The sequence below is a fragment of the Sceloporus occidentalis genome, unplaced genomic scaffold (genome assembly GCF_023333645.1).
Source record: "Sceloporus occidentalis isolate IW3139 unplaced genomic scaffold, rSceOcc1.0.p SCAF_124, whole genome shotgun sequence".
In the NCBI taxonomy this organism is placed as follows: Eukaryota; Metazoa; Chordata; class Lepidosauria; order Squamata; family Phrynosomatidae; genus Sceloporus; species Sceloporus occidentalis.
The window spans coordinates 1,790,566-1,803,207 of NW_028317104.1; the positions used below are offsets into that span (position 1 = coordinate 1,790,566).

The window sequence follows — 12,642 nt, forward strand, 5'->3', positions numbered from 1 at the left end:
CACAAACTTCAATAGGATGGTAAGACAAGCCGGGGTCAGGAATGGAGAGATCAACGTAGTCAGAAACAGGCAAATATCAGCAACAGAAGGATTGTAGATAAACTACTGCAAGAGTAGTGAGCCCAGCCATTACAACAACCGAGCACTGAATGAGAGTCAGTGCTCGGTTTTTAAAACTTGGCGCGCTCCTAAGCCCTGCCCCCAACCTATGACGCAGTGTTGTGCGCATACCCTTCTCCTCCAGAGGAGTATGGGATAAGAAGGGGGCGTGGTGTGCACACGTGCACACCGCCCACCTCCTGGAGGACGGAGAGGGACAGCAGAGGCGGAGGCACACCATGAGCACCCACCAGACGCGGGTACTCCGAGGACCGGCCATGGTGAGGACCACGACACTTTTGGAGGACGGGGAGAGAAGGCAGAGGAGGAGGTAATCATCAAGTACTCGCTAGACGTGGGTACTCTGGTAAACGGCTGTGTTGCGGACCGTGACAGCCAGACATTGACGTGGTAGGCCTCTGCCTCTAAAACAGCCTGCATGTGCCACCTCTTCCCCCAAATCAGCCTGCCTGTACCACCTCTGCCCCCCTAATCAGCCTGCCTGGCCCTAAACACTAACTTACTCACTACTAACTTACTAACTTCATTCATTCAATCACCCACTTACCTCCCTTGCAGATTTCACTGGTCCGGGGGCTGGCCGAGCATCACCAGGAGGCTGTGCAGACGTCTATGCGACCTGACGTCCACCTAACGTGGGCCCGCAGCTTACCGCTGTGATGCCCGTGCACTGTATGAGGAAACTCTATTCCTGCTCACGTTCGTGCTCCCCCTGCGTGGGAAAAGAGTTTCCTCATACAGCGCGCGGGTGCCACAGTAGTAAGCTGCGGGCTCGACTTAGGCGTCCATCAAGCCACTGGGCACCCCCCTGATGAATGGCACCCGGGGCGGACAGCCCCCTCGCCCCCTTTAGGTACAATACTGCATGGAACTGTCAGGAACCTCCTGGGCATCGTGGCAATTGGTAAATTGGTCAGATAAGTTGTTGGAGGTTGATGTGAACTGTGGGAAAAATCACCTGGTAAGACATCCACACAGCTGATCGGGAGCAAACTTGAGTGATGGTACCATATACCACTAAACCAAGAGGTGCTGACCAAGAAAGACAAAACTTACAAGCTAGGATTTTCTTTTCCTTCTAAGCTTCATTTCATTGACTAAAAACAATAGAGCCTGGAAGGGATACCTCTACATTCAAAATTATGAGCATCAAATAATCTTGAAAGACATAACCTTACACAGGGTTGAGGTTGGTCTAATGCCAGAGTGGGCAATTAGGAAAATTGCCCACCTCTGTTGGCTTTATTGTCCAAGAGCAGGGGTGGGGGCTGCCACAGTGCTTCTTTGTAAAGTAAAGGTTGTGCATAAAGCATCATGTTAAAAAAATAAGTTCATTCCTCTGAAGGAAAACCCAGCTCTCTAAATGCAAGAGTGGTGAGAGTTATTATGCCCTACAGAAATAATTAGAGGTGAACTTAAACTTGTTTGACAGTGTCCCTATTAAAAAAAAAGTGGGGGAAAAACACAATAATACTATAAATAAACAGATTCCAATAACGTTACAATGACTCTTAAAGAGTATCATCTGGTTCCGAATCAGATCCCCTGAGGTCTATAAAGAAAGCAAAAAAACAACAGTGTTGTGTCCTACAAACCAAAAGTTCTAAGAATAATAAAAGCTTCAAATAATTAAAAAAAAAACCTACATATATAAATTTATATGGTTTTCATGTTATATTATTCATACTAAATGATGGACTGTGCATATAAAGTTATATGAAAAGAAAGACCTATTTTTCTTTGAAAAAAATATAATTTGTGTGGATACACTAAACATAAAAAGGGCGAACCATGTTTTAATAGTTAAAATTAAAAGAAAAAAACTCCTGTAACTAGGGAGTGAAAACTCCTGGTCATGAAGCCATTTCAAAAAATTGAAAGAAAGGTTAATGGAGGTCCTCAGCAGCAGTTTTTGTTTTAAGATTGTAAATGTTTGCTCAGATTGCAAAGTATTTCAGTGATTTAATCAAAGAATGGCTCATGATTATTATTTTTTTGTTGAATGGTTATATTGTTGAAGAAAAACCTATGGCCAGATGGCAAATCCTGCCATTCTTTAAGTGACTTGTGTAAAGTGATCAGAAAGTGAAGCTATTACCAATCCACTTGTCAACTCTTAAAAACTAATAGGGACTTGTACTAGGGTCTAAGAATTCGTATAAAAGCTTGTTGTTAATCCTCCTGAAGTCTTCAGGGACCCATTAATATGTAGGAGGAGGATAATCCAGACTTTAAATGATTCCATTGCTGTAATCGTGAAGGAAGTAGACTGTAGGGGTGAAAAATCCTACTGCAATTCTGTAAAGGGAATTGTTATATAAGAAAGAAATTCTTAGAGTGTTCCTGTTCGTGTTATTTGGCAATTGATTAACCTTAATCCGATTAACATGGAATGGATGGAAAGAGAGTTAAAAAAAAAACATTCCAGTACTCAACCAGGAGAGGTCTTTGAAGAAGAATTCTAGAGTGGCCCACAGAGGCGGAAATGCAGTGGGCCACATAACGCAATGTACCATGACCCCGCGGTACAAATGAAAGAAAGCTGCAGGTGAGGTAATGGAGCAAAGAATGGAGAGAGTGTGAGGGTAAGGAAGGGAGGAAGTACGTATGTTAGAGTAACAGTATATGTATATGTGTGTGTTAGCATGGATGTGCATGAGTAAGTGTGTGGGAAAGGGAACATGTGTGTATGTTAGTATGTGTAAATGCGTGCTAACATGAATATGTGTGTTAGTATGTGTATTTGTGAGAATGTGTGTAAATATGCGTGCCAGTGTGTGTGGGAGAGTTACTCGAGGGGCTGGGCACAAGAAGCTGATGGGGCAACTTGGCTTTACCTGCCTTCCTCGAGCCAGAAGGTGCCAGCTTAAGAGGTGTGCAGCTACGTACATATGCAGCCATAAGCCACATCAGATGGCTGTTGGCTTTAAAGTGCCAGGGCTGCCTCCTCAATGCCAGTAGTGCCCTGCTTCCAGCCCAATGATCAGCCTCATATTTTACAGGGAATAGACATGTGGACTGGGTACCAATGGCAACATTTTTACACTGACAGATAGGGGAAGATCACAGGGTACAAATTAACACCATATGTGTTTATTGACTGGGAGACACAGTATGCAGGCTGTACTTTGCATTTCAGCTCCAGAAACTGGATGGTAATGTATCTATCCCAGAAACCAAAAAAGGGTTAATGCATTAATTTTATATATAAATATATATATATATATATATATACATACCGTATTTGCTCGATTATAAGACAAGGTTTTTTTCAGAGCACATGCTCAAATAGGTCTGACTATGAGACGACTAAGCTCCAGATCCCCCGCAGCTGCAGGGGACCTGGATCCTCCTGTCTCCCCGCCCCACTTACCGGTACTTCTGAGTCCCTGGTGTGTAGCTGGGGCAGCGTGTAGATGTCTACGCGATTCGCGTAGACAACTTCGGCTGCAGCAGGAAGGAGGTGTGGCTAGCAGCGGGGGTTTTCTGCGTCCATCGAGCAGACCTTCCCCGGCTGTTAGATATCAGAGTTCCCCCGCACCGGTTTGGGGGGGGGGGTGGGGGAGTGTTAAATGGGGGCATAAGGCATTTCTGGAGGCAGAGTGCTCTGTGAAATGCCTTTTAACCCCTTAATGCCACTCTGCCTCCAGAAATGCCTTTTTAACCCTCTATATGCCACTCTGCCTCCTGAATGCCTTAAACCTCCCTATATGCCACTCTTCCTCATAATATGCCTTTTAACCCTCTAAATGCCAGAGTGGCATATAGGGGTATAAGGCATTTCTGGAGGCAGAGTGGCATTTAGAGGGTTAAAAGGCATATCATGGGGCACAGTGGCATATAGGGGGTATAAGGCATTTCTGGGGCAGATGTGCATAACTGGGGGGCAGGTTGGAAAAAAGAAGGAAATAAAACCAAAATATTTTTCTCAATCATAGCTTTTATTTTAAAAAAAACAGTTTAGATGAATTAACATTTACTGGTAAAACCTTTTTCCTATAGGGTTATCTTATATTCAGGCTTTTTCTTTTTTTTCCTAAATTAATATTCAGATTTGGGGGGTCGTCTTATAATCAGGGTCGTCTTATAATCGAGCAAATACGGTGTGTGTATATATATATACACACACACATACATACACATATATATCGTTTTTTGAAGATGTTTTAGAGCGCAGAAAGAAATATTGATGCCTAGACTCCCCATTAAAAGAATACAGTGTGAGTGATCCGAGCACTAAGTAGCAGCGCAATTTACCAAATGAACAATTAGCGCTCGCATTGTGCGGCCGTATTAGAGGGTGGGTTCTCGAGCCGTATCACCAGCACAGGTTTAATGAATACGGGAGGTAGCATTACAGCTGGAAGTCCCATCCTCCCCCCTTTTTTGTCAGGGACACATGACGCAACAAGCTTCAGACCGAAAGCAAGGTTTGGTCAACCATTCTGACACACCCCAGTGATCTTATTGGATGCTCTGTTCTCGAACTCTACCGCAATTGGTTGGCGGAGGATCCCATCCCCCTTCTGTTGGCTGAGCATGCCTTCCAGTCCCCTGTAATCTGTAGGCAGCAGATAGCTTGCACCCTCCCTCGCACCTCTCCCCCTTCCTACCTCCCTTTAATTCACGGATTATTATTTTTTTCTCTCCTTGTACATCAGGAAGTAGTGACAGCCAGACCTGCATTTACCGCTCCCTGAGGATTTCTCCCCATTTTTTCATAGCTGTGATTTTAGTGAATTCTATAGAAGCAAATTGTGTTGTGTGGGTTATGATTTCATCTTGAATTATAGGCCGTTGGATGTGCAGAAGACTTGGAGACTCTTATCATGCTCTGTCCTTTGTCTCTTAGGATTTCGTGGATTTACCTTTGATTACAAAATGCATTTCAATGCACCACTTGGATCTAAACCGATGTCTTGCTGCAGTGGAAGCCGCCTGTTCCCTGTGTGCTATCTGCAATAACCTTCCCCCCACCCACACGGGGATCGTGGTTTGTGTCTTGTAATTCCAGATGTGCATTCAGGCAACACGTTCAGAGACTGCAGCCGTGTAACCGAGCAGCGCTTGTACGTAGGAACTTTCCGCATCGCTCCAGGAAGGACCTGGTTGCTATATGGGCATTTTAGGATTCCAGTCATATGTCTGTGACTGCAGAGGTACTCTGTTGGAGACCAGATACCCTTCTGCGACTTGGCTGCTGACATAAACGTGTATTGAAGCGGAATCCACTTGCCAGGAAAATATCTGCTTTGAAGCGTGTAAATATTTGAACCTAACCTGACCCTTCACCTGTCTACTGGCTACCTGGATATCACTAATGGGACCGATTGACCCTTCAAAGTACTGCCTAAGAACTCCTTTGTAGAGAAAATACAATTCAATTTTCACTAAACCATTCCACGGTTCTTGCGGTTTTCTTCTGCTGCTTCCCCTGACTTCCTCTCGATTCCCCTGCTGTCTGGGAGCGGATACTTTCAGATGTGAGCAATCCAAGCATTAGAAGAGACTTGGGGAGGAAGGTGGGATCTCTTCTGAATGCCTTTACGAGGGATCTGGTGGTGGATTTGCTGCAGGCATGGGTTCACCCTCCTGGGCAGGGACTATGGACAGAAGGAGGAAGAGGAGGAATCATTTGAGATGAAGAGTCCTGATGTCCCGATCTGCAGTAGACAAGTGAGTTCTCAGTGCAGTCCTTCTCTTTATCATTCTTCATTTAGAGATATAAACACAATGTGACATGCATTAATGTCATTGCCATTAGGACACCCTAAATGGATTTAACATAGTCTCTCAAATCAGTCCACTTTGATCCAAGGAATGTCTGGCTCCAATATAAGCTCCAATAGTTTGGGAAACCTGAAACATGTACACATATATTATATACCCTACAACACTTATGTAGCAGGATATAGTTTATGGCAGGGAGACTTAGATGAAAAGGAGTAAATGAGGTTTTAAATTGTAAGGTTTGTTGAGCACGCCCCCCATACACACACGCCCACCCACAACATCTGTTTCAGTTGCTTTAATATGCCATTATAACTCCCATTGTAAGGCACCACAAAATATCTGACCATATAAAAATAAAAGATAATATTGACAGTGACTGCGGATAATGTTGTTACTTGTTTGAGAGTTGGCGGTTTTTGTATAAAATGTGTGCTGTATGCATTGCAGATTTTTGGGGTGCTTGGAGTCAGGTAGATTTCCTAATGCATAGTAGTGGAGTAACATGGCTTCAGAACTATTGGGTTATTTAGTAAAGAAGATAAGCTAAGTTATGCGAACCACTGGAGATGCGTACTGCAATGCACTGGATACCTTGATTGTCATTGCAGTGGCGGTAGATGGTCATTTGCCATCCCTGGGGACTTTCTAAATGAGATCACCCTAAGACTCTTGAAATGTTAACCCTTTAATAACTCATTGTGAATATTCTATATAGTGACTCGTCAGATGTGATAACCAAATGGATCTAATACCGGCCCTCATGGAAACCAACACTTTAATTATTATTTAAACATACACTCAATACAGTCACCTGCGTTCAAGTAGGGATAGCAACCATAAGAAATATGCAGCAAATACACCAATTAGGAAGATTAGGAAGGAGTCAGCTCCAGGCTATTCGAACTGAATAAATCTGCTCCTTCACCCGAGACCCTAGGACTGGGGAACCCCTGAGATTAAGGCTTAAACTTTGAGTTAGCTATTATTCTAGCATTATTTTTGCTATCTTAATACATTAGTTTAAATTAATTACAAAGTATTGAGTCTCATCATCCATTTCTGTAACCATTCTCACAATTTAATTAAAGGGACATGTCAGCCATTGTATGAACTTGAATGCTTATGATGGCTTCGCCCAGGAAATGCAGAATCCCCCATATACATTTGCTGCTTTGTGTCCCCCAGCTATTTTCCATTTAGGAGATGTGTTCGACCACAGAGGAGGAGGGCTGCTGGAGCATTTTTTTTTTCATTTTGAAGAAAAGTACTTGAAATACTTAAACATGCTTTCTTCTTTATTGGCGCTGCCATGGACAGTAAACGGTACCTTGACATCATTTTGCAGCAACCACCCATGATGAGCTGGGTGTTATAACCCTACATAATTCTGTGTCATCTGCAAAAATAGATTATATCAGTTCTGACTTTTAGGTCATTGATATACAAATCAAAAATGTAAAGGACCTAGTAGATCTCAGGAAAACATCAGACAATATTCTGTCTCTTACAGCTTTTTGACCACCATTAACCAGTTTTCAATCCAGATACAAGTACTACCACTAGCCCATGTGCCCCTTATTTAAAGACCAACATCTTAGGAGGAAGATGCTTTTGCTAAATCTAAGCATTGTAGAAGCCCAGTATTATTTTTTTTTGCAGATTTTCCTTATCGTAAAACCATGTTTCTTAATACTAATAAATTATGTAGAAACCCACAATTGATATTAAAGTCTAAAATCTTTTAATAACGGGATCACATTAGAGGAATATTAAAAAGACAGACTTAGCAATATATTACTTAAATTATATTTGCTAGTTGTATAGGTATTAGTGTGCCCTGAATACCCAGGACATTAAGCAATGGTTGCATCATGACTAGACTCAAGATTGTAAGCTTGCAAGCAGGGCTCTCTCCACCTAATGTATCGGTTTGTCTTAGTCTGTCAATTCTCGTCTTGTCATACCCCTTGACTATATGTATTGTATTAAGCGCTGCGTAAGTTGTTGGCGCTATATAAATAAAAGATAATAATAATAATAATATACACTCTTTGTACTACTTTTCTATGCAGTCTTTTTATTGAATATGTGTTGGACAGCACTGCCGGTGTGTAAAGAGTGTGGTATCCATGCCATTTATCTGAGCTTGCCCCGGGCATATGTTGCCAACCCCCCCCAATCCAGCACAAATTTTGAGACAGCTATAAGGCAATGACCTTCATGCTAGTGAGACACAGTAATGTTAACTGCTCCCTAGGAATAAGCTTGCTAGCTTCGCAGTTGAGATTTATAAGCAGTAAGCATACGTTCAATTTAAACCATGATACAGACTAATTAAGTGAAGTGAAGCTTCTTTTCAATCATTAGGGATTTGCACTGTAAGGCCATTTTTAGGCCACTTTAATGCACTAATGGGCAATTGATAAGAGATTTTAATTGGGCCCCTTGTTTATAATGTTCACTAGCCAGAGAACCTTGGGGCGGCCGTACTTGTTCCACTGAAGGAGTAGTAGAAGCTGTGCTTATTGTAACATTTATGGTTTCTGTTACAAATATCTTCTGAAAGGACTGGAGTCATTTTTAACACTTGCGTCACTAGAGTCTAAGTATGACATCTCACTGCGTGGTAATGTGGTAAATCAGGTTTCTGGGCCTGTCTCACATGAAAAGTATTAGTATTTGTTTATTATTGTTGAAGTTCTGTTTTTGTTGGAGCCTTATAGTGTTTTCTATTTTCTTTGTGAGGATAGATCATCAAATCTTTCTAAATCTCCCAACAAACCTTGTATGAGCATGAGTACATTTTTTCCCATCATATGTGTTTTTCTAAAATGTGTATTACTGTTGGTGATATGAAAAAAAATAACTCTTGTTTGATCTATAGTTAACTTTTTGTTGGATGATTTATTATTTATTATTGTTTTAATACAAATGCACAAACATGGCTAAGATGTTCCCATCTGTTTCTTCCTGAAGTTAGAGTAATTGGGTGGCTGGAGTGCTCCCTACTCTATAATTGGGGGCAATGTCCTAAATGTCATAACTTTATAAGTGGTCATCCCCAGAAAAATTATGATTTTTTTTTTTTAACTCAAACTGGAAAATAGCATCTCTAGTAATCTTTTCTGATGGTGTATCTATCCATACCATAAAACTAATAAGAGACATTAAACCTCCCGCATATAACGAAGCAATAAAATGGGCAAGATTTCTCAGACAGTTACTAATAAACTACAGTCACCATGGGTGCATACAGAGATTATTCTAACATTATATGTCTCACAAAATCAATGGCAGGAAAGAGCTCCAATGGCAATCAGTGGAAGTCCGTTTTGTGTTTGCGTGCGTGGAGTATCATTAGATGCCACTTATTTCATTCACCAAGCCAGCTGAAGCTGACTTTTTGTGAGTAGACTAGGTAGTTGTAGGCAGCAGATGTGTTCGGCATCTCTTGCAAGCCAAGTAGCTCACGGTTATGGAAAGAAGCAGATACATAGAGGGGATCATAGGCATTAAAGTTAATATGATGGCTGCAGTGTCCCTTTAATCACACTTTTGTGGATGAGACCTAGTACTGCTAAATTAATGTATGAGTATTTATGGGCCTTTACAGGTGAATAAGCGATCAATTGTGTTAACCTAAAGGCTGCCTAATGTGCTTTGTCAATTAAAAAATGTAAAAAAAATAGTGCCAACTTTTTCGCAGAAACATACGAAAAATTAAGTTATTAGTGCTAAGCAAATATTCGCCAGTTGTGATTCTTCAGACAATATAAATATGTTTAATACCACATTTTCTACTTCCATTTATAGGTAAACTCGATAATGTGGTTTAAGATATTAATTTATATTGTTGGAATATTCACATGTGGTGAATGTTTCATGTAACACGAATGTAACGAAGACAATGTATAATGCTAAATAACTGCATGGCTTTATAGTTTATATACACTCACTGGCCATTTTATTAGGTACACCTTGCTATTACAGGGTTTGACCCCTTTTGCCATCAGAACGGCCTTCATTCTTCATGGCATACTTTCTACAAGGTGCTGGAAACATTCCTCGGAGATTTTGGTCCATATGGACATGATGGCATCCCATAGTTGCTGCAGATTTGTCGGCTCCACATCCATGATGCGAATCTCCCGTTCCACCAAATCCCAAAGGTGCTCTATTAGATTGAGATCTGGTGACTGGAGGCCATTGGAATACAGTAAACTCATTGTCATGTTCAAGAAGCCAGTTTGAGATGATGTGCGCTTTGTGACATGGTGCATTATCCTGCTGGAACTAGCCATTAAAAGATGGATAAACTGTGGTCATAAAGGGGTCGACAGGGTCAGCAACAATACTAGATCTCAAACTTGCACCCAACCTTATTTAAAAGCAGTGCTTCATTATGTTATAATTATAACCCGTGTGGTCTTCTGCTGCTGTAGTCCATCTGCTTCAAGGTTTGACATGTATGTTCAGAGATGGTATTCTGCATATCTTGGTTGTAACGAGTGGTTATTTGAGTTACTGTTGCCTTTCTGAACTGCCGCTCACTGAATATTTTCTCTTTTTCGGACCATTCTCTGTAAACCCAAGAGATGGTTGTGCGTAAAAATCCGAATAGATCAGCAGTTTCTGAAATGCTGAAGCCAGCCCGTCTGGCACCAACAACCATGCAACTTTCAAAATCACTTAAATACCCTTTCTTCCCCATTCTGATGCTCGGTTTGAACTTTAGCAAGTTGTCTTGACCATGTCTACATGCTGCCATGTATTTGTGTTAACAAGCAATTGAACAGGTGTAGCTAATAAAGTGGCAAGTGAGTGTATACAGCATATATATATATATATATATATATATATATATATATATATATTCAAGTATAATGTAAATTGCATAATACCATTTCCCTTATTTTGCTCTACGTTTTGCAACATCTCTGAAATATACTACAAACTCATGGTCATGCTCATGAGTTTGGAATCCAACCTCCATCCAGACACCCAATCAGTGAACAAAAGTATAATTTCTACTACAATGAGGGTAGACATCAGTGTTGCTGGTTCTGACACCCAGCGATCCCCCAAGAATGGGAAAATGTAGGGTTGGTAGAATTCATCTAGAGTATCAGCTGTCACATATGATTAATCACTTTCTGTCATTTGCATCGTTGATTTATGTAACCACTTTGAGGGTTGTAGATAATGGGAACAACCTCCCAGCATAATTGGTAGATGTTTAGCACATTAAGGGAATTTACACATGCATGGGATAGGTATATTTATTCTGAACCTGGCAGCAGGAAAACTGGCAGAGTAGATGGGCTGGTTTTAACGTGCCATCAAATTTTGTGTTTCTAGTTATCATTTTAAACTTTTTTTTAAATTAAGTTCCATATATATACATATATACCTGTGTACACATAAAAAAAACAAAAACATATTTCCCTAATTTTCCACCAAGACCCAAATCAAAAAGTAACAGTAAGGGAGACAAAACAATTTTCTTAAAAGACCTCAACCCCTTAGTAAATATATTGAATAGATATGGTTCTACAGAAAGTACTGTGCCAAAAGTTTGAGGCAGGTGTGAAAAAGGCTATAAAGTAAACATTCTTCCAAAAATAGACATATTAATAAACATGCGAATAGTCTGTTTTGTATAATTTAACAAAATTTAAAGCTAGTGAAGAGGAGAAAAATCCAAATAAAATCAATATTTGGTGTGACCATCCCTTTCCGTTAAGACAGCGTCAATTCTTCTAGGTACACTTGGACATAGGTTTTTAACCCCTCCTGCCCCCTCTAGACGTACCGGTACATCCATTAAAAGCATCTAAAGAAACACATATGGGCGCACCGGTACATCCTGCCTTTATTGCAGCTACACGGGAGATCAGGCTGTCAAACTGGACTCCCCCCTGTCAGCATTGCTGGCTTTCTGCTGCCCGATCTCCTGTAACAAACCGTTACAGTTTTAAATGCCCGATCACGCGATAGGGCATTCCCTTCCGGGTCGTGTCACTTCTGACGTCACCTGGAAGGTCATCGGAGGACAGGATATCTGTCTAGACCCTGCTGGGATATCCGATCGCTCCGATGAGGCACAGACCACAAACACTGTGATCTCAATGCAAGTCTGTGGGGACTTGCATAGAGATCACAGTGTGATCGGTGCAGGGGGATCGCATATGCCAGGGGTGTCCAAGTTTTTTCTGCAGTGGGCCACTTCATCAGAATTGTATGCGTGCGCGGGCCGCACTCATTTTTCACTGTGACAACCAGTAAATGCTGGAACCTAGACATGATGGGACTGTGATTGCTGTTAGCAATCACACTCCTATCATGCCAAGTCAGCCAGTACAGGGTGGCTGTAAGTGCAGACACCATACTGCTGGCAGCATCAATACACAAGGGGGCAGCTAGCCAGGTTTCAGCATGTACTGGCTGACTTGGCATGATAGGAGTGTGATTGCTAACAGCAATCACAGTCCCATCATGCCTAGGTTCCAGCACTTACACATCCATGCTATCACACACACACAGATTCATTCCCTCACAGGCGTACTCATTCAAACACCCTCCCCCACTCCCTTACCTTCACTACAGCTCTCGATGCCGCTCACAGACTTCAGCAGGGGGCGCGGCCTCCCTCGTCCTCCCCACAGAGGAAGCAGAACTGGAGCAGAGAATAGACCCTCCCACAAGTAAGCAGCAGGGCTTGTGATCTTGGCTGCCGATCTCACGCGGGCCTCACCTCGAGGTCGCATCTTGGACGCCCCTGGCATATGC

The 12,642-nt window shown here is 41.8% G+C and overlaps 1 protein-coding gene across 1 annotated transcript in view; it reads left to right on the plus strand.

Annotated features, from left to right (window-relative positions):
* Positions 1 to 5,658: 5,658 nt before the first annotated feature.
* Positions 5,659 to 12,642, plus strand: part of LOC149282013 (unconventional myosin-X-like) — a 41,643-nt gene continuing 34,659 nt past the window's right edge. Inside the window, exon 1 of the mRNA XM_089498684.1 lies at positions 5,659 to 5,775. Coding sequence (XP_089354810.1) covers positions 5,659 to 5,775 — 117 coding nt within the window. The remainder of the gene's footprint in view (positions 5,776 to 12,642) is intronic.